The sequence below is a fragment of the Scyliorhinus canicula genome, chromosome 3 (genome assembly GCF_902713615.1).
Source record: "Scyliorhinus canicula chromosome 3, sScyCan1.1, whole genome shotgun sequence".
NCBI lineage: Eukaryota > Metazoa > Chordata > Chondrichthyes > Carcharhiniformes > Scyliorhinidae > Scyliorhinus > Scyliorhinus canicula.
Window position 1 is genome coordinate 206,817,129 of NC_052148.1, and position 23,059 is coordinate 206,840,187.

The 23,059-nt window shown below is 43.9% G+C and overlaps 1 protein-coding gene across 1 annotated transcript in view; it reads right to left on the bottom strand.

Annotated features, from left to right (window-relative positions):
• Positions 1-572: 572 nt before the first annotated feature.
• LOC119963257 (SH3 domain and tetratricopeptide repeat-containing protein 1-like) overlaps positions 573-23,059 on the bottom strand; it is a 111,243-nt gene continuing 88,756 nt past the window's right edge. The window contains 5 exon segments of the mRNA XM_038792082.1: positions 573-1,719; positions 5,143-5,339; positions 13,169-13,319; positions 13,404-13,526; positions 20,915-21,065. Coding sequence (XP_038648010.1) covers positions 1,462-1,719; positions 5,143-5,339; positions 13,169-13,319; positions 13,404-13,526; positions 20,915-21,065 — 880 coding nt within the window. The 3' untranslated portion in view covers positions 573-1,461.

Consider the following 23,059-nt stretch of genomic DNA (forward strand, 5'->3'; position numbering starts at 1 on the left):
CAGCTGCCGGCCCGCCAGGAGAGTCAGAGGAAAAGTCACTTTTATCAATGAGGTTCCGAATACGGAAACAGGTGCGGTGACCCCATATTCGGATTACCGGGACAGGTGTCGCCAGAGCCACCCGGCACTGCACACAATCTCAAAAAATGTGAGAGGTCCACCCCAGGATGTAGAAGCAGTTCGGGTAGAACTGAGAAATCATAAAGGCAAGAAGTGACTTGTGGGAGTGGTGCAGAGGCCCCCAAAACAACATCCACACAGTAGGAAGAAATAATGTGAGCTTGTTCGAAATGTAAATCAGGAAATGGAAGGGAGAAACTCGGGAAAATTACAATTCCCAGGGTAGTGGTACTGAGTAAATGGTTGGGGCTGTGAGCCGACAAGTCCCTGGGTCCTGGTGGACTTCATCCTCGGGTCTCTAGCTGTGGGCTATCCAGCGTTTTATACAGTTCCAGCATTTCATTCTTGCTTTTCTAATCAATACCTCGTCCAATAAAGGTATAGGACAATAGGTATTTTCCGCACCAATAAATGAGTGCTGAAAAATGTGGTTAAAGAAAGAATACGGCTCTGGTTTGCATCTAACTTCTGTTTTGAAGTTGGAAAAATAATAAAGAACTTTTAAGAACACAGAACATACAAATCTACAATTTGATGACAAATGAATAGTGATATATTTGTTCACATTTCAGTACACCAGCAAGCAACCATTTAATCCCTCCTTTAGATTTCTTAAAAATGCCATTCACTAAACAATGAGCAGTACAACTATCGCAGAAGCGTTTAGGACCAACCCCTGCAATGTCTGTGAATAGCAATGTCTCCATAATTAGTGGTATTTGATTGACAAATATTTACTGCATTATTCACGAATGGGTGTACTTTAATGAATGTGGCCGCAGATAGTTACAGCGTGCAGCTAATATGAATTCTGTCAAGTGGTCCTGCCAATAGAATTATGGAGAAAAATGGTAAGGAGAGAAGAACGATAAGGGGACTACAATGCATCTTTGTGATAAGGAATGATCTAGCTCAGTTCAAATGGCAATAATGCCACTGCTCAATACTGAAATTCCCACTACACTTCAATCTCTCAACTGCTGGTGCGTCTGAATTTAAAACTTATTCTTTTATACATTTTTATTACATTGTTCTACCTTAAAAAAAAGTTTGCAGGTAACTATTTCTAATTGTACAGTTTCAAGAAACCAACATAACCTGGAATTAACTTTTTTTTAAAAAGAAAAGAAACATCTTTCACAGCTCTGGCACTGACATATTCCTGTAAGGAGGAAATCCAAATCTCAGTCAGACGATACAAGGAGGAGGAGGAGGAAGAAGTGAAGGTGAGTCCAGAAAAAGGCCTTCAAGGTCAGCAGCTTATATTTTGCACCAAAATAGAATGATCAATCTTTGTTCCTGTCCCTTTAAGTTTTGAAGAGCAGTGTAGCCACTTCCTCTTTAAAAGATGGATTTTGATGGTGCCTTTGCTACAGTTTTATAATACTGGGCCGGAGATAGATTTAGTCTTCGAATATTGAGTTCATTGGCAAATTTTCTTGCTTTCTGATAGAAATAGAGTGACATTTCCCGATCCACAAGGAAATTGTGGTAGATCGTGGCAAGCCTGGTACAGATTTTCAGCTGAAACTTCTTGCTGCCCAAATCTATGGCTGCAGCAAGAGCTAATTGGTAATAGCCTGCTGCATCATGTGGATCCTGCAATGCATAACAAAAAGAGCAGTCAACTAATTTCCATTAAATATTGCATTATACAGTTAAGCATTTGAAATGGCCCCCTTTGGAATGTACTAATTTAGCATTAGAGTTTGTACTCGTGCTTTGGAAAATTATACAGCAGCCAAACTTCTATGTGAAGAGATCTTTTCTTGAAGTGTCCCCACTGTTCGAATTCTGCACTATTTTTCATTATCCTTCAGCCCTTGTCTACAGGATAAATAAATACTCTGGGCAGAATTTTGAACCCACGTTGGCTGTCAACATTTATGCCAATGCGGGCCCAAAATCCCGCAAGAGTCGGATAAGAGATTCTCGCTGGTGAGATCTTGTTTCTCGATTTACCCTGAGCCTCTACTTGACGTAATAGGAACTTCATTAAAATGTTATTAAAGGGTTTCCCAGCCATATGATGCCACCCCACCCCCTACTAAATATTCATACCTCACTGACGTTTCCAACAGGAATACAAAAATGGGAATCAGTCGAGGGGAACCCACTGGAGGTGCAAAGGTAAGTAGGGCCCCCAGGGAGAGGGACACTCTTGGGCAGTGCCCGGGGCAGGCCCTCCAGAGAGCCCCATTTGGGGGGGAGGGGGGGGGGGGGGGGGGGGGGGGGAGGAGGGAAATTTCCTTTATGTGTGGTGGTGGCGAGGCCTGATACTTGTGGGGACTTCCCTGGTATCCGTTGGGCGAGGGGGCGATCTCTGTGGAGCTGGCATTGCTGCCTCTACTAGGCTCCTAACACTGATGGCAAAATCCACACCCCTAGATTTTATTTTGCACAGAGTGCACTACAATTTGGAGAGCTACATGCTGATTTTCTCACCTCGGCTAGTACAGAGCGGAAAATTCCACCCTTTATTTCAGGGCTAAAGTAACTTGACGTACATTTATCTACTAAAATTATCTTGTTGGAACTTAAGTCAGTGACATCCACAGGAGTGTCCCAAATGGCTTCGTAATCTTCAGCTGAAATGCTAGACCAACAGCATTATCTGCCCTTTGCACCATTTCTCTGGAGTTTTTAACCAATCTACTGTCAAAGGTATGGTGCAAGATCAGGGAACCAGAGTAGAAATTCTATTACTTACTGCCTTGCATCTTGGAGCAATTGATACGTATTCATGAAAAATTGGTCATTCTTCCTCCCATTGTGGTTGACCTCCTTGAAATTTAATAGGTTATGAAGATTTTCCTTTCATGGTTAGACTTCAAGTTCTATTTTGAACAGGATTCACCTTTATGACATTCCTTACATAAATCTGACATGAGAGACTATTAATTTTCATACGAGTAGTTTGAGGTAGGAGCTGCTTTATTTTCGTTGGAAGCTTTTTCCAACTTTTCTTTGGTCTTTATATCTTAGAAATCCTTACTAACCATCAAGCTGGATGCTGTAAAATGTATCACCCACCAGAGTCTCTCTGAAACCTGTCAAGTTATGTCTCGTAGCAACAAAGATATATTTCCCTCCTTGTAGAGCAGTACATAGCTTCCTCTTTGCTCACAACATCATCTTGCTTTAGAAACTCAAACAGTACCATTGCGGCACAGCACATAATGTGAGAAGTGGCATGTAAATAGGAGGCAGATCTCTCCTTCTCAATCTCAAAATAGTCGGTGTAGCTTTATGAATATTATTTGACTAAACCAGCACATCTTTCACGCATGATGTGCGCTCTGCTCCTTGGCTCATTGTCTGCTGATGCTTCATCCTGAACCATTTTTCTTGGCAGTTTTTGTCAGTGGTGGTTTGCCATTGCCTTCCACACTTGGGGAAAGGGCAAGTAGACAGGTCCCAAGTTGAACTCAGCGGAATGGGAATCGAACTCACGCTGTTGGCATTATCTTTTTATCGATTCTTTCTTGGGATGTGACATCGCTGACAAGACCAGTATTTGTTGTTCAGCCTTAATACTGTATTCTGAATGGCTTGCTTGCTGAACCATTTCTTTTTTTTTGATAAACAATTTTAATGAGGTATTTTTGGCATTACAAACAGCAACAGTATAGAAACAATGTACAAAGAACAATAAACAGTACAATCACCGACTCCCATCCCGCGAAGACCTGCCTAATTGACCTTGCTAAGCCATTTCAATGGATAGTTACGAGTCAACCACATTTCTGAGTCTGGAGTGACATGGAGGTCAAACTGGGCAAGGGTGGCAGATTTCCTTCCTTAAAATTTTAAACCATATGCTAGCTACCGAGCCAACTGAGCTAACCAGCCTCTGACTGGCACATCTGCACATCTCAATATTCTGTTTAGATCATATCACTACAACCATCATGCCACAGAAATATAATGGCCGCAAAGTAGTGCTCCGAGCACAACGTGGCTGATAGAAGCCGAGAGACCCTGCTCCCGGGATCTATCTGATTCGCAACCCCTCAAGATCTAATGCAATCATGCAAGCCTTGCAATGCAAATCTCTTCCATTGTGGGTGGGATCACTTTTTGACGAATCTGCATATTAAAGTAGGCAGCTACCCTCACTTTAATATGTAGTTTCCCGAGGCACCCGAGGTGTTGGGATCTATCCCCTCCACCTCAGAGACCTGGGCGAACGCCATTCAGTACTGGCCTCCACAAACGGGGACCAGACGGAACAGCACTTGCGGGGGTCTCACAGGGAATTGGAGGCCTCCAGGTGCATGCCCTTTGGGCATGGTGGTACCTGGCACTGCTTGTGCCAGCTGGATATTCTGGCAGTGCCATCCTGGGTCTGCCAGGTGTCAGGGGCACTGCTAGGTTACTTGGTTGGTTGTGCCAAGCTGTCATATCTCGCACGGTGGCAATTGGACCGAGGGTACTCTGTACACTTTTTGGAGGGTGGTGCGGGGGGGTTTGGGGATTGTGCGGGAGCTCCAGAGATCACTGAGGAGTTTCCGGTGAGTGGAGCTCCTCAGTGCAGAACACGGGACTTATGTGCGGCCTTGGCTGCATGTTCCCCCACTGAGGCCCCCTATCCTGGGCAGCACGATAGCACGGTGGGTATCACTGTTGCTTCACAGCTCCAGGGTCCCAGGTGCGATTTCTGGCTTGTGTCACTGTCTGTGTGGAGTCTGCACTTTCTCCCAGTGTCTGCGTGGGTTTCCTCCGGATGCTCCGGTTTCCTCCCATTCGTCACGAAAGACATGCTGCTAGGAAAGTTGGGCATTCTGAATTCTCCCTCCGTGTACCTGAACTGGGGCTGGAATGTGGCAACTAAGGGCTTTTCACAGTAACTTCATTGCAGTGTTAATGTAAGCCTGCTTGTGACAATAAGGATTATCTAACCTGAATGCCGTTCAACAGCATTGTGTTTTGTGGCGCTGTAAACACCAGGAAACACGTGACTAAACACGCTCGCTACCGGACTTTGTTACCGTTTATTAAATCGTGCCATATGTTTCTTACCTTAAGATCGTAGAACGTCATATCTCCCAGTTGTACATATACTCTGACATAATAAATTGATTCCTCATCAAACATCAATGGACAGGGACAAAGGGAAAGTGCCTTCAGATAAAAGTGTTCCGCCAGTTCACACTGACCAAGGGACTGATGTACTATTGCTAGTCGATGATAAGTAACCCGTTCATTTAGTGTGTCGCCTATTGAACAAAGAGATATACGTAATGAGCATTTCAGAAAACAATGATAGCAGAGTCAGTCTTAGCTGGGACGGCTGGTTTGTAATGCGCTGCAATGTCAACAGCATGGGTTCAATTCCTGGCTGAGGTTATTCAAGAAGGCCATACCTTCTCAACCTTGCCCCACGCGTGAGATGTGGTGACTTAGGTTAAATCATCGCTTTCGAGTCAGTATTACGAGTTCTCCTCTTTGGAATGTTAAATTGATGTTTTTAAAAATAAATTCAGAGTATCCCATTCATTTTTATCTTGTTCGAACCTGGGACCTCGGCGCCGTGAGGCAGCAATGCTAACCACTGCACCACCGTGCTGCCCCTCAAATTGATGTTTTTGATGAATATGTTGAGAGCGTCAAATATTGGTGCATATTAGTACTTGTACATTACAATGGAATCAAAGCTTTGTGGTCCTACCGGCACATTGCTGCCATAACTCCAGGTGAACTTCACTGATACGCTACACGTGAGTTTAAAATTGATCTCCGATGTTTCTTACGGATGTTTCAGATCCAAAAACTCTGAAACTATTTTCTGCTTTTACAAGTACACTGAATGATGCAGTAAAGCAGCAAAACATTAGTTCCTCTTTCCAAATCAATCTCAACATAGACACATTAAAACTTAAGATAATCTGACGATAATAATAGTCAGGCACAAATTCTAGCCTTTTCTTTAAAAAAACATGCCAATCATTTACAATCTGAAATTATTCACATTATTTAGCCTTTAAAATTAATTGCCAGTGCTCAGACTTAGCTGGAAAGATAACTTTGTTTATTACATAAGCTATTTATAAGTATAGCTTCCTAAAAATGTAATGAAAACCTTTGAATTTTTCTTCAAAACTTTGTTTCCGAGGATATCCAACAACACTTTTGATTACATCTGTCAAATACAGTGCACCAGGCTCAAATACAGGTGCAAGCGAGGAAAATTTTGAATTTGGAAAAAAGAAAAGTGCATTTTCTGAAAGATGTTTAGTTCATAAAAAGTGGAAGTAGAAATGGATGGTCAGTGGGTTAGATGTTGGACAGCGAAGCAAAGGTCCAAGTTGTAGTGATCTGCATATCTGTATGTACATAAGGGGTTAATGTATATTTATTACAGCGAAGTGATCATTAGATGGCAGCACTAACAAGAGGTATAAAGACAGACTCATTCTGAGTTCCCGCCTCTTCGTGTGTATTGTGAGTAGTGACCAGAGGTATAGAGAGTTAGCTCAGAGTGCAAGTGCAGCTAATCATAGTTTATTCTTATTCTATCTTGTTTCTTTAATAGCTAGTAAAAGAATTAAGAAAATCAAACTCACAGATTAATTGTTTAGTTACTCGATAATTTTTTTGCTTTCATTGGACGACTACGAGTGTTAATTAACATCGAGTTTAAGAGCATCTTGGTATAAAGCAAAGTGAGTAACATATATTACAGTAAATAATGTAACACAAATCAGATGGGATAACAATCTTTCTCTCAGCTGTAAAGTTCCAGTGTAAAACATGCCTTAGTCTAATTCCTAAAGCGTGGTGCAGAGCCCAACATGGTCCCTAATTTGATTCCAATTGACAATCGCACTCAAAGAGACAAATAGGCAATTGGAAAGGGTGAAATCTTAAGTGGAGGTTGCAGCACACTGTTGCAATAAAATACAGACAGCTTTACTCACGATGTTACAAGTGACCCAGCTGTGCTTGATGCGGAGAACAGGTGCCTGCCCACGCAACCCCCCCACCCCCACAATTCACATTTCTCATTTGGACAAGTCTTAAAAAAAATGTTTAAATTAAAAATGTTTTAAAAATAAATAAATTTAGATTGCCCAATTCATTTTTCCAATTAAGGGGCAATTTAGCGTGGCCAATCCACCGACCAGCACATCTTTTGAGTTGTGGGGGCAAACATGGGGAGAATGTGCAAATTCCACAGACAGTGACCCAGAGCCAGGATCGAACCGGAACCTCGGTGCCAAGAGGCAGCAATACTAACCACTGTGCCACCGTGCTGCCCTTGGACAAGTCTAAAATTGATCCAAAAAATTATGTTGGAAAAAATTCTACATTTACCACGCAGAGGTTGCCTGTCTTTTTAGGAGATATATGAAACATTCTTTGTTTCAGTTCTACTCAAGACTCCCTCTCCCCTTTTCCTGTACATTAATAACTGTACTGTTGCTGTTTCCAGTTCTTACCTAGAACTGGAAAAATGAATCAACTCTTCTAATTCCCCCTTTCTCTCACCTTCCCATGGCCCATTCCAAACTCTTTCCTACCCATCTTTGTCTTCATTTTGGAGGTTAGGTTTTCAATGAATATTCAGTACAAACCCATCTACTTTCACAATGACTATGAGTAAACGTCCTCACGACTACGAGTAAACTTCCTCACGCCCCCCACTTCCTGAAAGGACCCCATTTCTGCCTCTATCACATCTCTTCCGAGAATACAACCAGCCATACCAGGGCTTCTGATTTTTCTTCCTTTTACCTCAACTAAGGCTCCCCACACAGTGGTTGACCAGGGCAGTGACCATGTCTGGCACATTTCACCCAACATTCCAGGACCATGACAAGGTTTCCCTTGTCCTCACCTTCTACCACACTAATTTCTGTATTCAACGGATCATTCTCTGCCATTTCCGCCACACCCAGTGTATGCCACCACCACCAACATCTCTTTCCATCCCCTTTCAGTATTCTGAAGGGACCATTCCCTCCACGATATACTGGTGTACTCTTCAATCACCTCCAACACCCAATTCCCTTTTCCTATTCGCTCCCTATTGTCCGTCCAATGCCCTAAACACACTGTGCAGACGCAACAGTGATTTACATTTACTTCATTCAATTTAGTAATCACTGCCCACAATACAGTTTGCTCTACATGGGTGAGACAAAATGCAGATTAGGTGACCATTTTTCGGAACAACTCTGTTCAGTCAGTCAGTAAACATGACCGCGAGCTTCCAGCCACCTGCCAGTTTAATTCTCCACCTTGCTCTCGCTCCGACCTCACTGTCCTCAGCCTCTTTATAATGTTCCAATGAAGCTCTATGTAAACTTGAACAAAGGTACCTCAACTTTCAATTAGGCACTATACAGCCTCCAGACTCAACACTTGACAATTTCAGACTGAACTCTGCTCCCATTTTGTTTTCATTTTGATTTTTGCTCTTTTGCCTTGGATTGCTCTTGGATGGCAGCTGTTCATCATTCTACCATTCACACCTCCTCTAGACATATCTTTACTGGTCTCATAACCAGTTCCTTTAGCCTTGCACCATCAACTTTTTTGTCATTTAGTCTCTTGTCTTTCACTCTTATCGCAGACCTTCTCTTTTGTTATTGTCACAAAACAGCATTGTCTTAAATAAAAACAGAAAACGCTGGAAAGACTCAGATGATCTGGCAGCATCTGTGGAGCGAGAAACACATTCTGAGGACTCAAAACATTAACTCGATGCTGCGCCTTTCCAGGATTTTCTGTTTTTGTTTCAGATTTCCAAATCCACAGTATTTTGCTTTCATTTTACTGTTGGCTGGAATCCTTCTATTGAACAGTCACCTTTGATAAGCTAAAATGACAACTGCACAAACATTCGATTTCTGCTCGGTCTTGAGGCAGATTCCACAGAAGTGAGAGTCTAATTTTAAATTCAACATTTGAGTAGGAAATTAGAAACTGGCTGATACACTATCAATGACCACAGAAACGAGGTTGTAGTCCGAACTGAAGGCTTTAACAGGCTAGATGTTTCCCCCAGCAGCTCAGGTACAGAAAGGAAGCTGCGGGGGATACACGGGCTCTTATACCCCGCCTTTACTGGGCGGAGCTACCTTACAGCCTTAACCAATAGACGAAAGTATTACATACCAATGGACCAATAAGCAGCGAGCCTTATCCACCAATGGTGTCTCGGTATTTTTAGGTACCGTAATACCTCTAGTCAACAATTCATGAGTTTTACTTCAAACTAATGAGATGGAAGCCCTGGGCCCACTGGAGTAAAAAATCTCAATGACACATTGGAGAGTATTTTTTTTTTTTAAATACCAATAGTTTTTCAACTAAGCAATCCATGAACTAATCAATAGCAGGCAAGACTGAACAAAAAAGGATCGTCTGTGCTAGTGAGCAATTTGCACTAAAATTCGTTTTCACAATTTCCCAATAACTGAATAACTAATTCTGACAGGGTGTTGTTTTGTCGATATTCTCTTGTCCTATATGCATTATTTACTTTGGCTATAGAATTCCAACATCTACATTATAAATGCTTGTTGCATGATAGATTATCCTGCTATTGTTAAAGTTTTCATTACTGAACAGGGACATCAATAACCTTGTTTTTTTCTATAAAAAAATAATTTTGAATGAAGGCACTACAAGACTAATAATTTATTACATTTTTTGTGTCACTCAGAATAATTTAAACCAGTGGTTCAACCCCTGCACCCAAAGAATTCTAAATCGGATTCCAGTTGAATTTCTTTTTTTATTTTTAAAAGGATTTTCCAATTAAGAAGCAATTTAGCGTCAATCCACCTACCCTGCACATTTTAGGGTTGTGGGGGTGAGACACATGCAGACACGGGGAGAAATGTGCCACACTGGGAGAAATGTGCTACTCTGCACGGAGTACTCCGCTACTCCTCGTTGCCGTGGGGCAGCAGTGCGAACCACTGTTCCACTGTGCAGCCCACAGTTGAATTTCTATGTGTGTTCAACAGGTCGAGTGTGTCCAGCAGGTCGATGTGATGTATGGCTAATGTGCTTCACATGTACATCATATTAACTCTGAACTTGAGTGTATAGGAAAGATATTGTAAAGATATAGGCCGGGATTCTCAGTTTCTGAGACATGTTGACGCCAACGCAGAATTTGTGGACTTTCATGACAGAAAATCTGCCGCCACACCTGAACTAATTCCGCTACTGTTAAGGGGCTAGCACCGGTGCCACATGGAAAAATGGTGCCGGATTTGCGACTGACATTGAAAGGTTGACAAGCTGCAGCCGCATATAAACGGTTTCCCCCCACACACAGCACCCCAGCCAACAAGATGGCAGCAAGGAGAGCAGCCACGAGGTTCACAGACGCCGCGCTGGAGACCCGGTTGGATGCCGTGGAGGAAAGGCGGATGACCCTGTACCCAGGCCCGGGAAGAAGACTGCTAGCCGCCGCCGTTTGTTGTACCTGGGCGCAGGTGACAGAGACTATGAATGCCGTGGGCAACACCATCCGCACCAGCCAGCAGTGATGGAATAAACTGCATGACCTCCTCAGGACTGCCATAAGACCATAAGACACAGGAGCAGAATTAGGCCACTTGGCCCATCGAGTCTGCTCCCACATTCAAACATGGCTGATATTGTTTTCTCCTGCCTTTTCCCCATAACCCTGATCCCCTTATTAATCAAGAACCTATCTATCTCAGTCTTAAAGACACTCTGTGATTTGGCCTTCACAGCCTTCTGCGGCAAAATGTTCCACAGATTCACCACCCTCTGGATGAAGAAATTCTTCCTCATGTCCATTTTGAAGGATCATTCCTTTAGTCGGAGATGGTGCGCTCTGGTTCTAATTTTTCCTACTAGTAGGAACATCCTCATCACCTCCACTCTATCCAGGCCTCGCAGTATCCTGTCAGTTTCAATAAGATCCCCCCTCATCCTTCTAAACTCATAGAAGTTACACAGTGTTCAAGGAGGCCATCAAGCCTGTACCCTAACTAAGTCCAGACCTCCACCCCATCCCCGTAACCCCACCCATCCTTTTTGGACACCAAGGGAAATTTAGCATGGTCAATCCACCGTACATCTTTGGACTGTTGGAGGAAACTAGAGCACACGGGGGAAATCCACGCAGACTTGGGGAGAACATGCAGACTCCACACAGGCAGTGATCTAAGCCAGGAATCGAATATGGGACCCTGGAGTTGTGAAGCAACTGTGCTAACTACTGTGCTAACATGCCACCCTGTACTACAACGAGTACAGACCCATAGTCCTCAACAGTTCCTCATACGACAAGCTCTTCATTCCAGGGATGACAGCTCCAGTGTCCCAGGTTCAATTCCCTGCTTGGGTCACTGTGTGTGAATTCTACACGTTCTCCTGTGTCTGCGTGGGTTTCCTCGGAGATGGACCTTGTGAAGGTGATAGTGGGTGGAAATTGGAAGTGAAATTAATACATTTTTCCAGGTCCACACGGGAACATGAAGTGGCACCCAGCGCCGGCCCTAGGGTTGCTGGCGCCCCGGGCAAGCTGAACTTCGGCGCCCTTGGGGGGGGGGGGGGGGGGGGGGGGCAAGGGCTGGGGGCGGGGCCGAGCCGAGGGGGGGGGCGGACCGGGGGGGGGGGGGGGGCTGACCGAGGGGGGGGGGGCGCCCTGGGGGAGGGCGGCCACCGCGCATGCGCTGGTTGGCACCGGCCCAACTGCGCATGCGCGGGACCCGAGTCTCTGGCGCCCCCTAGCACATGGCGCCCCGGGCGACTGCCCGAGTTGCCGGTGCCTTGAGCCGGCCCTGGTGGCACCAAAACAGTTGTTGATGTACTGATAGAAGAGTTGTGGGATGGGCCGGAGTAGGACTGAAACAAGGAATGTTCCACATACTCCATAAAGAGAGAGGCATAACTGGGACCCATGCTGGTACCCATAGCTAGAACTGATTTGCAGACGAGACAGCTTGAGACAGAAAGACAGAGAAATTTGAACTTGAAAGAAAAATAAATGAAAACGTTTGAACAACAGAGAAAGAAATTAGCAAGGGAGGAAAATGAAAGAGTTGAAAGAAGTGGAAATGCAAAGGTTTGAACTGAAGATGTAATATTGTAGATTTTTCATTAGTCTGCAGTGAGACTTTAATGCATGATGGTTTCTGACATTACAACAGTGGTGACAGTTCCAGAAAACACTTTCAGGTATTTCACGTTCACAAAAGGCATTACATAAATACAAGCCCCTTTTCCTTTTATGGGTATCTTAGTGCAAAACTCCTTTTTTCTACTCTATCTTAGATCTAACTGTCAAATAGGGTATCTCCCAAAAGCACAATTGTGACACTTCCATTTCTAGCACTAAGACCTGTATTTTCATCCTCGAGGCAAATAGGAGAGTCAGGAAAATTCCAGGCTCAGCTCACCTGCCTCGGAACAAGGTTCCCGCAAGGCAGGATCTTAATTGCTGGGGCCAGGTGCAAGCTGGAATCAGGCTGCCGGACCGGGAGAAAGTGGGGAGGCAGGCTGTTTAAAAAGGTTCACCAAGGTTCTCCCGCCCTCACACGCCTTCACCCTCCAACTACTCCCATGCCCAATCCATGCCATCTCATTTCCCAACCCACTCCATCAGGCCCCTATGCCAGACTCTGGCAGTCCATGTCCATTGACCCACCATACACATTTTAGAACCAATTTAGTTGGAAGTGTGAAAAACACTTTGGAAAAATGTACTTCATCGATGTGTTTCTCCTATGGAAAAAACATCTGGACTGAAAGCTAGTGTCAATCATCCAGGCCCTTTGAAGTTTCAAAAACAAAAAAGCCGCACTTGAAACCAATTGAACTATGCAAAAAGTGAAATTGAAGCAAAGATCAGAGAAGCTGAGCTAAATTATGTTTCCTCTGGGTAGCAGGTGTTCTATTATTCAAATAGATGTCTAGGCTCTTAACCAAGTGTACATAATGAGGCTAGGCCCAAAAATGAAAATCCAGCCCCCTCACCCCCTGTAAAGAGTCTGGAAGGAGATTCGCAAACGCAAGAGAGAACATACAAAAAGAACCCAAAGGCTCGACTTACCAAGGGTGACACTTTGTGTCAGAGCAGTTTGGGCATATTCTAGTGCTTCTGCATACATCTTCGCATGCAGTAATAGTTCCGTCAACTTGTTACAGAGTCTGAGCTCCACCTTCGCATTTTCAATTTTAACAGCAAGGGGAAGTGCTCGGTCCTGTTGACACATACAAGAAATCTGAAAATTTGCTAACTGAGCTTTCATTTGACACGATGGCTGAGTGCTACAGAAGGTACTTACCCGAAAGAAGGAAATGGCTTTCTCTTGGTCCCGGGATCCATTAAAATACACATCCCCTACAGCTTCAAAAATCTCCATTGCAAACTCCAATTTTTCTGTGCTCACAGCAGCATCTTGAGCAACCTTGATTACAAAATGTGTATTTAAATCAGTACCTGCAAATCTTCTTGGAATCCACCTATTTTCCCAAGTTTTCACCTGAAGCTACTGATATTTGCTCATTCTAGTATCATAGATGCTGTTCGCAGCATAATGTGATCATAGCCAAGGACTATCTTAACCTGATCTGTCATCTGAATTAAATCACTGACTAGAGATCAAGGATGTGAACCTGGCTGAATTTTTCTCCCTTCTCTACACTGGGAAGTTGAGAATGGTGTTTTGCCAAGAAGCTAACTCAGCCCTGCCATGAAGTAAACCAAGAATCCACCTAATCTGCATTGTACCATAACTGTATTGCTGCATTGACTCATTAACCCATTGAAGCAGATTATCCTATCTTCTGGGTCACTTCTAAAACAAATGTGCAACTCAACTTATTCAATGTCTTCCTGACCGTAGAATTGATAAGCAAAATTTGCAATGCACGATTCAAGATGTACATCTGATAGAATTATGAGGCAGTACAGAAGGAGGCCATTTGGTTCACTGTGCCAATGCTGGCCCTCAAAGACATAGTCGCGTAGTCCCAACACTTTCCCTTTCTCCAAGATGCTGCATTTCTTTTCCCCATCAAGTATTTGTTCAATTTCCCTTTGAAAGTGATTATTGAATCTGCATTAAAAAATTCTGCCCATCTCACCTTTCTCTTGTTCTTTTACCTTAAAAATGTGTCTCTACTTCTCCTCCTTATTTATTCAATCAAAAGAGATTATTTTTAATCCCTTTAATCTTCTCTGGACCAGGAAAAACAGCCTATTTTATCTCTAGTCTTTCTGTATACCAATCAGCATTTGAGTGTCAGTTGAGACTTGGGAATATAAAGCAGTCCATTGGCAGACAGCCAAGTCCATCAAGATGTGTCATCATTGATGTCAGAGCAACAGCACAGCCTGCTGGGGATCTCCTGGTTTTGAATTCATCTGAAAGGTATAGATGAGTTTCTTGTCCAGGCACAGAAATTATAAATGCCAAAGAACAGGGAATAAAAGAAAACAAGGGACTGACAAGGATTTACAGGAGGATCTTTACAGAAGGCAGAGCCTCAGCTCAACACATCATATGAAAGACACTTGAAGCTAGAATTTTCATGGAAATTCTCCAGTCTCCTGCCATAACTTTGGCAGAGACAGCAGAATTGTCCATTTGCCCCATTTCTGTGGGCTTTCCGTTGATCATCTGCCAAGACTACAATGGGAAACTGGTAAGCATCATCCGTATAATTTTAATGATAAAAAAATTAAAAGTCCTAACATTAATGGAAAATTTTGGGCTCCAAAACATCATTGACTCAACTAATACATCACCATGTGTAGCTGGAATATTACTAGCATCACAAATCTTGTTGGGCTGGTTAGAGTAAAAAATGGCAAGTAGCAAAACAAAGGGATAGCCATTTAAAACATGGATCTAAATCAATAATATTGGTCTCCCTTATGTTCTTCCACTATGCTTCTAACAATTTTGAGCAACTTAACATTTTTCTTATTGTTTGTTCCACTGAGTTGACCGTTGTACATTAGCCAGCATTTCCAAGGAATCATAGAATCTCTACAGTGCAGGAGGCCATTTAGCCCATCAAGTCTGCACTGACCCTCTGAAAGAGCCCACTCTATCCCCATAACCTAGTAACCCCACCTAACCTTTTGGATACGGAGGGCAATTTAGGATGTCCAATCCACCTACCAACACATCTTTGACTGCGGGAGGAAACTAGAGCACCCGAAGGAAACCACGCAGGCATGGGGAGAATGTACAACTCCACATAGTCACCCGAGGCTGGAATTGAACTTGGATGCTGTGAGGCAGCAGTGCTAACCATTGTGCTACCCCTTCTGAACTTTTTTTTTTAAAGCTAGCAGAATGTTCACAGACAATTAATCCTGATTTCTTTTTTGGAACAGTATTAGGTCTTAGTCCATCAACCTTACATATTGTTCTTCTCCCCCCTTATCTGGACAGCTTCTATAAAGAAGCTGAAAAATATTCTATATTCCACACAGAATGTTATCCTGCATTTTTGCACATCAAAACTCTACTGCCTATAACCCAACCCACAGGCACGTTCTGTTCACTCATCAGTGGGACAGGATCTACAGGCATTTAGAGGGGCAAGGACTGATTAGGGACAGTCAACATGGCTTTGCGAGTGGAAAATTATGTCTCACAAATTTGATTGAATTTTTTTGAAGGGGCAACCAAGAAGGTAGATTAAGGCAGTGCAGTCGAAGTTGTCTACATGGACTTTAGCAAGACCTTTGACAAGGTACCTCATGGTTGGTTGTTGCACAAGGTTAAATCTCACGGGATCCAGGGTGAGGTAGCCAATTGGATACAAAACTGGCTCGACAACAGAAGACAAAGGGTAGCTGTAGAGGGTTGTTTTTCAAATGGGAGGCCTGTGGCCAGCGGTGTGCCTCAGGGATCAGTGCTGGGTTCACTGTTATTTGTTATTTATGTTAATGATTTGGATGAGAATTTAGGAAGCATGGTTAGTAAGTTTTCAGATAACACCAAGATTGGTGGCAGAGTGGACAATGAAGAGGGTTATCGAGGATTGTAACGGATCTTGATCGATTGAGCCAGTGGGCTGATGAAGTTTAATTTGGATAAATGTGAGGTGATGCATTTTGCAGGATCGAATCAGAGCAGGACCTACTCAGTTAATGGTATGGAGTTGGGAAGAGTTGTTGAACAAAGAGATCTGGGAATACAAGTTCATAGCTCCTTGAAAGTGGAGTCACAGGTGGACAGGGTGGTGAAGGCGGCATTTGGCATGCTTGGTTTCATTGGTCAGAACATTGAATACAGGAGTTGGGACGTCTTGTTGAAGTTTTAGAAGACATTAGTAAGATCACACTTGGAATACTGTGTACAATTCTTGTCACCCTATTATAAAAAGAATATTATTAAACTAGAAAGAGTGCAGAAAAGATTTACTCAGATTCTAACGGGACTTGATGATCTGAGTTTCATAGATTATCATAGAATTTTCAGTGCAGAGGAAGGCCATTCGGCCCATCGAGTCTGCACTGGCTCTTGGGAAGAGCACCCTACCCAAGGTCAACACCTCCACCCTATCCCCATAACCCAGTAACCCCACCCAACACTAAGGGCAATTATGGACACTAAGGGCAATTTATCATGGCCAATCCACCTAACCTGCACATCTTTGGACTGTGCGAGGAAACCGGAGCACCCGGAGGAAACCCACGCACACACGGGGAGGATGTGCAGACTCCGCACAGACAGTGACCAAGCCGGAATCGAACCTGGGACCCTGGAGCTGTGAAACAATTGTGCTATCCACAATGCTACCATGCTGTTATAAGGAGTTATAAGGAGAGGCTGGATAGACTGGGACCTTTTTCCCTTGGGCATAGGAGGCTTAGGGGTGATCTTCTGTAGGTCTATAAAATAATGAGGGGCATAGATAAGGAAGATCGTCAACATCTTTTCCTAAAGGTAGAGGAGTCTAAAACTAGAGAGCATAGGTTTCAGGTGAGAGGGGAGGGATACAAAAGGGTTCAGAGGGTGGCAAGTATCTGGAATGAGCTGCTGGAGGCAGTAGTAGAGGCGGGTACAATTTTGTCTTTTAAAAAGCATTTAGACAGTTATATGGGTATAGAGGGATATGGGCCAAATGTGGGCAATTAGGACCGGCTTAGTGGTAAAAACTGAGCGGCATGAACAAGTTGGACTGAAGGGCCTGTTTCCATGCTATAAACCTATGACTATCATCCTTGTGCTTGTATGAGCGGCGCAGTGGCCAGTGGTTAGCACTGCTGCTTATGGTGCCGAGGACCCAGGTTTGATCCCAGCCCCAGTCACTGTCTGTGTGGAGTTTGCACATTCTCTGTGTCTGCATGGGCCTCACCCCCACAAACCCAAAGATGTACAAGATAGATAGATTGGCCACACTAAATTGCTCCACTAAATTGCCCCTTAATTGGAAAAAAAGAATTGGGTATGCCAAAATGTATATATTTTTTAAAAATCTGTGCTCATTAACGTACAGTGGCTCCTGCTCCAATCAACACTTCGAATAAAATTCTCACCCTGGTTTTTAAATCCCTCAATAGCTTTATCCCTCACTAATTCTTAAATCTCCTCCAGCCCTCTGAAATCTCTGTGCTCCTCCAATTCTGATCTTTTGCGCACCACCAATTTTCATCATGCCACAATTGACAACCATGTTTTCAGTTGCCTAGGCCCAGAGCTCTGGAAGGGGAGTCAGTAATGTCATTGAGCTAGAGGTTCAGGCTAATGCTCTGTGGACAGGGGTCCAAACTCACCATGGCAGTTGCTGGATTTTAAAATCGATTAATGAATAAATGTGGAATTGAAAGCTAGTTTATGAAACTAACAACTGTGGTAAAAACCCATCTGGTTCACTAATGTCCTTTAGGCCCACATGAGCACTAGGGCGACAGAAATGTGGTCGACTCTTCACTGCCCTCTCAAATGGCCTGGCAAGCCACAGTTGCATTAAACTGCCACAGAAATCTCTTCCTAATGACACTGAGTTTACCTCCACCAGATGGACTTCAGCTGTACAAGAAGGTTGCTCAGCACAACCTTCTCAAGTACAATTAGAGATGGGCAGTGACACCCACATCCCATGAAAGAATATTTTTTTAAATTTTCTTTCTAAAGTTCTCTGCATCCCTTTCCTGCATTGAGATACTCTTTTACTTCTTTGACCAAGCCTGTTGTCACCTTGGCTTGATGTCAAATTTTGTTTGATAAACTTGTAACGCGCTGTTTTACTAAGCTGAAGGCATTATATAAATGTTGGTTGTTGTTGTTTATAACAGCCTAGAAGCAGTTGCAATGATTAAAATGACAACAAAAATTATAAGTTTGACAGGCATGCTCCCTGCTGGAGAACTGATCAGAACAATTTCCCAAACTTTTCCAATCATGGAACCCTTTTGACTTTTGTTGAAGAATAAAAACACAAAAAAAAATATTGTGGAATAGGTACAAACATACAAAAACAAATTTTGAAGATTTTTCTATGTCTTATATGTAGATATCAATTAAAAAGGTCACTTATTCAACAAATATTTCCAAGTCATTTTGTCATTTTTAATGGGAGGAGTGATGCTGATCTTTTGCTCACAAATTCATTTAATACTGGGAATGCTGCTGGAGTGCCGGATTCTCATTTCAGACGTGCCTGCTCACACACACACACCGACTCACCCAAACAAGCACACACACATTCACCCCTCTCCCACACACTCGCATCATGGACACATATATACACACTCACACATCTCTCTCAGGGCCTTGAACTCGCTCAGACCCAGCGACCCTTCCCCTCCTGACCTCGCCCCCACCTCGCTCGGTTCGAGCCTCTCCCACCGCATGGGAGCGAAAGGCCTTGCCCGTGAGTTGAAATTGAAGTTTTACTAACTTTGCCGGTATTTCCAGCTTGTCTAATCAGAGGTAGTCTTCTGAGCTCATTGGCTGCTGATTAGCGTGCCCAACAGTAGCTAAGTGAAAAAACACCTTTGATTCATCAAGCTGGAAGGACAGTTTTTAAAAAATTTTAAAAGGCAGGACCGACCGCGGTACTCCTGGATAGGGTTTCACGGAACTCCAGGGTTCCACAAAACCCAATTTTAAAAACCTTGGATTAAAATATATCACAGAGGTGGCACGGTGGCTCAGTGGTTAGCAGTGCTGCCTCACGGCGCCGAGGACCAGGGTTCAACCCTGACCCCGGGTCACTGTCATGTGGAATTTGCACATTCTCCCAGTGTCTGCGTGGGTCTCACCCCCACAACCCAAAGATGTGCAGGGTAGGTGGATTGGCCACGCTAAATTTCCCCTTAATTGGAAAAGTTAATAAAATAATATATCACAGCAAGCATACGGTGATACAGTGGTTAGCGTTGCTGCCTCAGAGTGCCAGGGACCCGGGTTTGATTCTGACCTAGGGTGACTGTGTGGAGTTTGCACGGGTTCTCCCCGTGTCTGAATGGGTTCTTCAGAGTGCTCTGGTTTCCTCTCAGTCCAAAGATGTGCAGGTTAGGTGGATTGGCCATGCTAAGTTGCCCCTGAGTGTCCAAAGGTTAGGTGGAGTAATGGGTTATGGGGACGTAGGGATTGACCCTGGGTGAGGCTGCTCTTTCAGAGAGTCAGTGCAGAGCCGATGGTCCGAATGAATTCCTTTTGCACTGTAGGGATTCTCTGATTCATAGAATTGAATACAAAGAGCCTCAGCAAGTGATCAATGTATAGCAACACGAGGTTGATTGTAAATAATTCCAACTATTGTCTAGTTTTTGTAAACTCAGATCTATTAATACCAACAGATTGTATTTATATTACTTACTAATAATTAGAATCTGTACCCCATCTCAACTCAGTTGCCCAAAGTGCCACAGAGATTTTTAGGGTTCATTTAATTTGTGAAGGATCAGCTGTAATATCATTCTGATGCTTATGAGAATGGTTATGTTGCTAAATCTCAGCGAAGCTGCTCTGATCATTGTTTTATCAGCTGCTGAGTTGAGCACCTATAACAGAACAGTAACTGAGATTCTGATAATGATAATTAATTTAGGGGTTCTCTTTGGATTGATCTTTCATGTGCCAAGTATAGATAATGAGGCAACTTAAGCAGAAAGGACAGCTCTGCTACACCATCTTGAATAAACTCATAAACCACGTCACTGGCTGATAGCCACTACCATTATTTATCAGTCAGAATGACAGTGGTGTAAATGCAGCAAATCCATGATTGCTATTAATTTTAATGTGGACAGAGCTAGAAGAATAACCAGAGCTGATTTCAGGGAGGGACAACTGTGAACCAGTTAAAATTCTAAGGAAGTATGGAATGGTGCAATTCTTGGTGTAAATCTTCTTTTCCAAATGTTAAATCATAATTTCCTGAACCAGGGTAGCATGGTAGTGCAGCCGAGGTCCCAGGTTCGATCCCAGCTCTGGGTCACTGTTCGTGTGGAGTTTGCACATTCTCCCCGTGTCTGCGTGGGTTTCGCCACAACAACCCAAAGATGTGTAGGATAGGCCATGCTAAATTGTCCCATAATGGGGGGAAAATAATTGGGTTAACTAAAATTTTCAAAAAGATAAATAAATAATTTCCTCCATAATTCATTGGAGAAAAAAAAGTTTGGATGTAAACGGTGCAATCTTGTGGTGGATTAAAGTGAGGAAGGTAGTGCACAGTACTTGGGAAATAACAGTGCATTTCTTCATGATAAAATGATAATTGTAAACACATCTATTGAAGTTGATAACTTATGCACAAATCCCAATTCATGCACAAATCCCAGAGATATCTACCTGTTTCAGTTGTCAAATATAATTTTTACCTGTATGTACAGGTCCACCAATTCATCCTCTCCTAGTACGTAATAAATCTTTCCAGCCTGCAGCCAAGCATATGCTTCCTTCTCCTTCTTCTCCAGATCAATAAATATTCCAAGGCTCCGTTTGGTATACTCCAGTGCTGATCTGAATGCCCTTAATTTAAAAAGTAAACTTTGTTACAAGACTGGGTGGTACAGCAATTACCACATTGTTCTTTCAACACTGAGTCCCTGCACTTCCTTGACAGCAATGGTCACACATGAACTCATTTGAGTTACATTTTAAGTCAGTTCTTAATGGGACTTATCCACAGTACAAAACTACTCATAATTGAACACCAATGGTCACAAAATCATCTGTGAGATTTCCTCAAAAATGACTATAACAACATAGATGGGCAAATTTACTTGGTGACCTTAGATTCTGGCCATGAACCTCCAGTTCTTCAAATAGCCAGTGTATTGTTTTAAAAAAAAAACGCATTTTATTCAAACTTGTATCAAAGTAGGTTACAGCGACTAAACACCCCGGGAAACATTCTTCCCAACAATCAACTATACAGTTTGTACAGATTTTTCTCCTTTTTCACCCCCCCCCCCCCCCCGCAACGAACATCTTCTCAAACACGGTCACAAACATCCCCCACCTTTTCTCAAACCTCCCTGCTGAGCCCCTTAACTCATACTTTATCTTCTCTAACCGCAGTAAGTCGTACAGGTCACCCAACCATGCCGCTACCCCCGGTGGCGATGCCGACCGCCACTCCAGCAAAATTCGTCGCTGTGCAATCAGAGAGGCCAAGGCCAAGACATCGGCCTTCCTCCGCTCCATGAGCTCCAGCTTCTCTGAAACCCCAAATATCGCCACCAAAGGGTCCGGATCCACTCCCTCCCCCACTATCCTGGCGAAGACCGCGAACACTCCCACCCAGAATCTTCCCAATTTTTCACAACCCCAAAACATGTGAGCATGATTCGCTGGCCCCCGCCCACACCTCTCACACTCATCTGCTACCCCCTGAAAGAACCCACTCGTTCTCGCCAGTCATATGCACCCTGTGCACCACCTTAAACTGTATCAGGCTCATCCTTGCACAAGAGGAGGTCCCATTTACCCTTCACAGTGCCTCACTCCATACTCCCCAATTGATCTCCATTCCCAACTCCGCTTCCCATTTCTCCTTGATCTTCACCACCCGCTCATTTCCCTGCTCCCCCAGCCACTTGTATCTTTCCCCAATTCTTCCCTGCCCTTCAACATCTGGAAGCAGCAGTCGCTCCAGCAGGCTGTATCCCGGCAATCTAGGGAACCCCTTCCAGACCTTTTGTGCAAAGTCCCTAACCTGCAGATACCTGAACTCACTACCCCTTGGCAGCTCGACCCTCTCCCTGAGCTCCTCCAGACTGGCGAACCCTTCGTCCAAATACAAATCCCTCACCTTGACCAGCCCCGCTTCCCCCCACCTCCTGTATACACTATCTATCCCCCCCAGCTCAAACCCATGATTCTCACACAGCGGCGTTAGCACCGACATCCCTTCCATCCTAAAATGCTGATTCCATATCTTCACCGTGGACTGCACCCTGGGCTCCCTGAATACCTACTTGGAGCCATTGGCATTGCTGCCGTCACCATAGCCCTCAAACTAGACCCCTTACAAGATTCCTCCTCCATCCTAACCCACTCTACCCCTTCTCCTTCCCACCACCGCCGCACCTTGTCCCCATTCGCCACCCAATAATAATGAAGCAAGTGTGGCAACGCCAATCCCCCTGCTGCCTCTGTAGCAGGGTCCTCCCCACCCTCGGCACCTTCCCCGCCCATACAAAGTCAGAGATGGTTGTGTTCACTTTCTGAAAAAAGGCCTTTGGTATAAAGATCGGGAGAGCCTGAAAGATAAGCAAGAACCTCAGCAGAATATTAATTTTCACCACTTCGACCCTCCCCGACAATGTTAAGTGCAGTGTATCCCACCTCTTAAGATCCTCCCTGGCCTCCTCCACCAGCTTCGTTAAGTTCCACTTATGGAGCCCTGTCTATTCCCTCGCTACCTGAATCCCCAAGTACCTAAACCTATCCCTCGCTACCGTAAATAGCGTCCCCCCAAATTAGCCCGCTGTGCCAGCTCGTTCACTGGGAATGCCTCG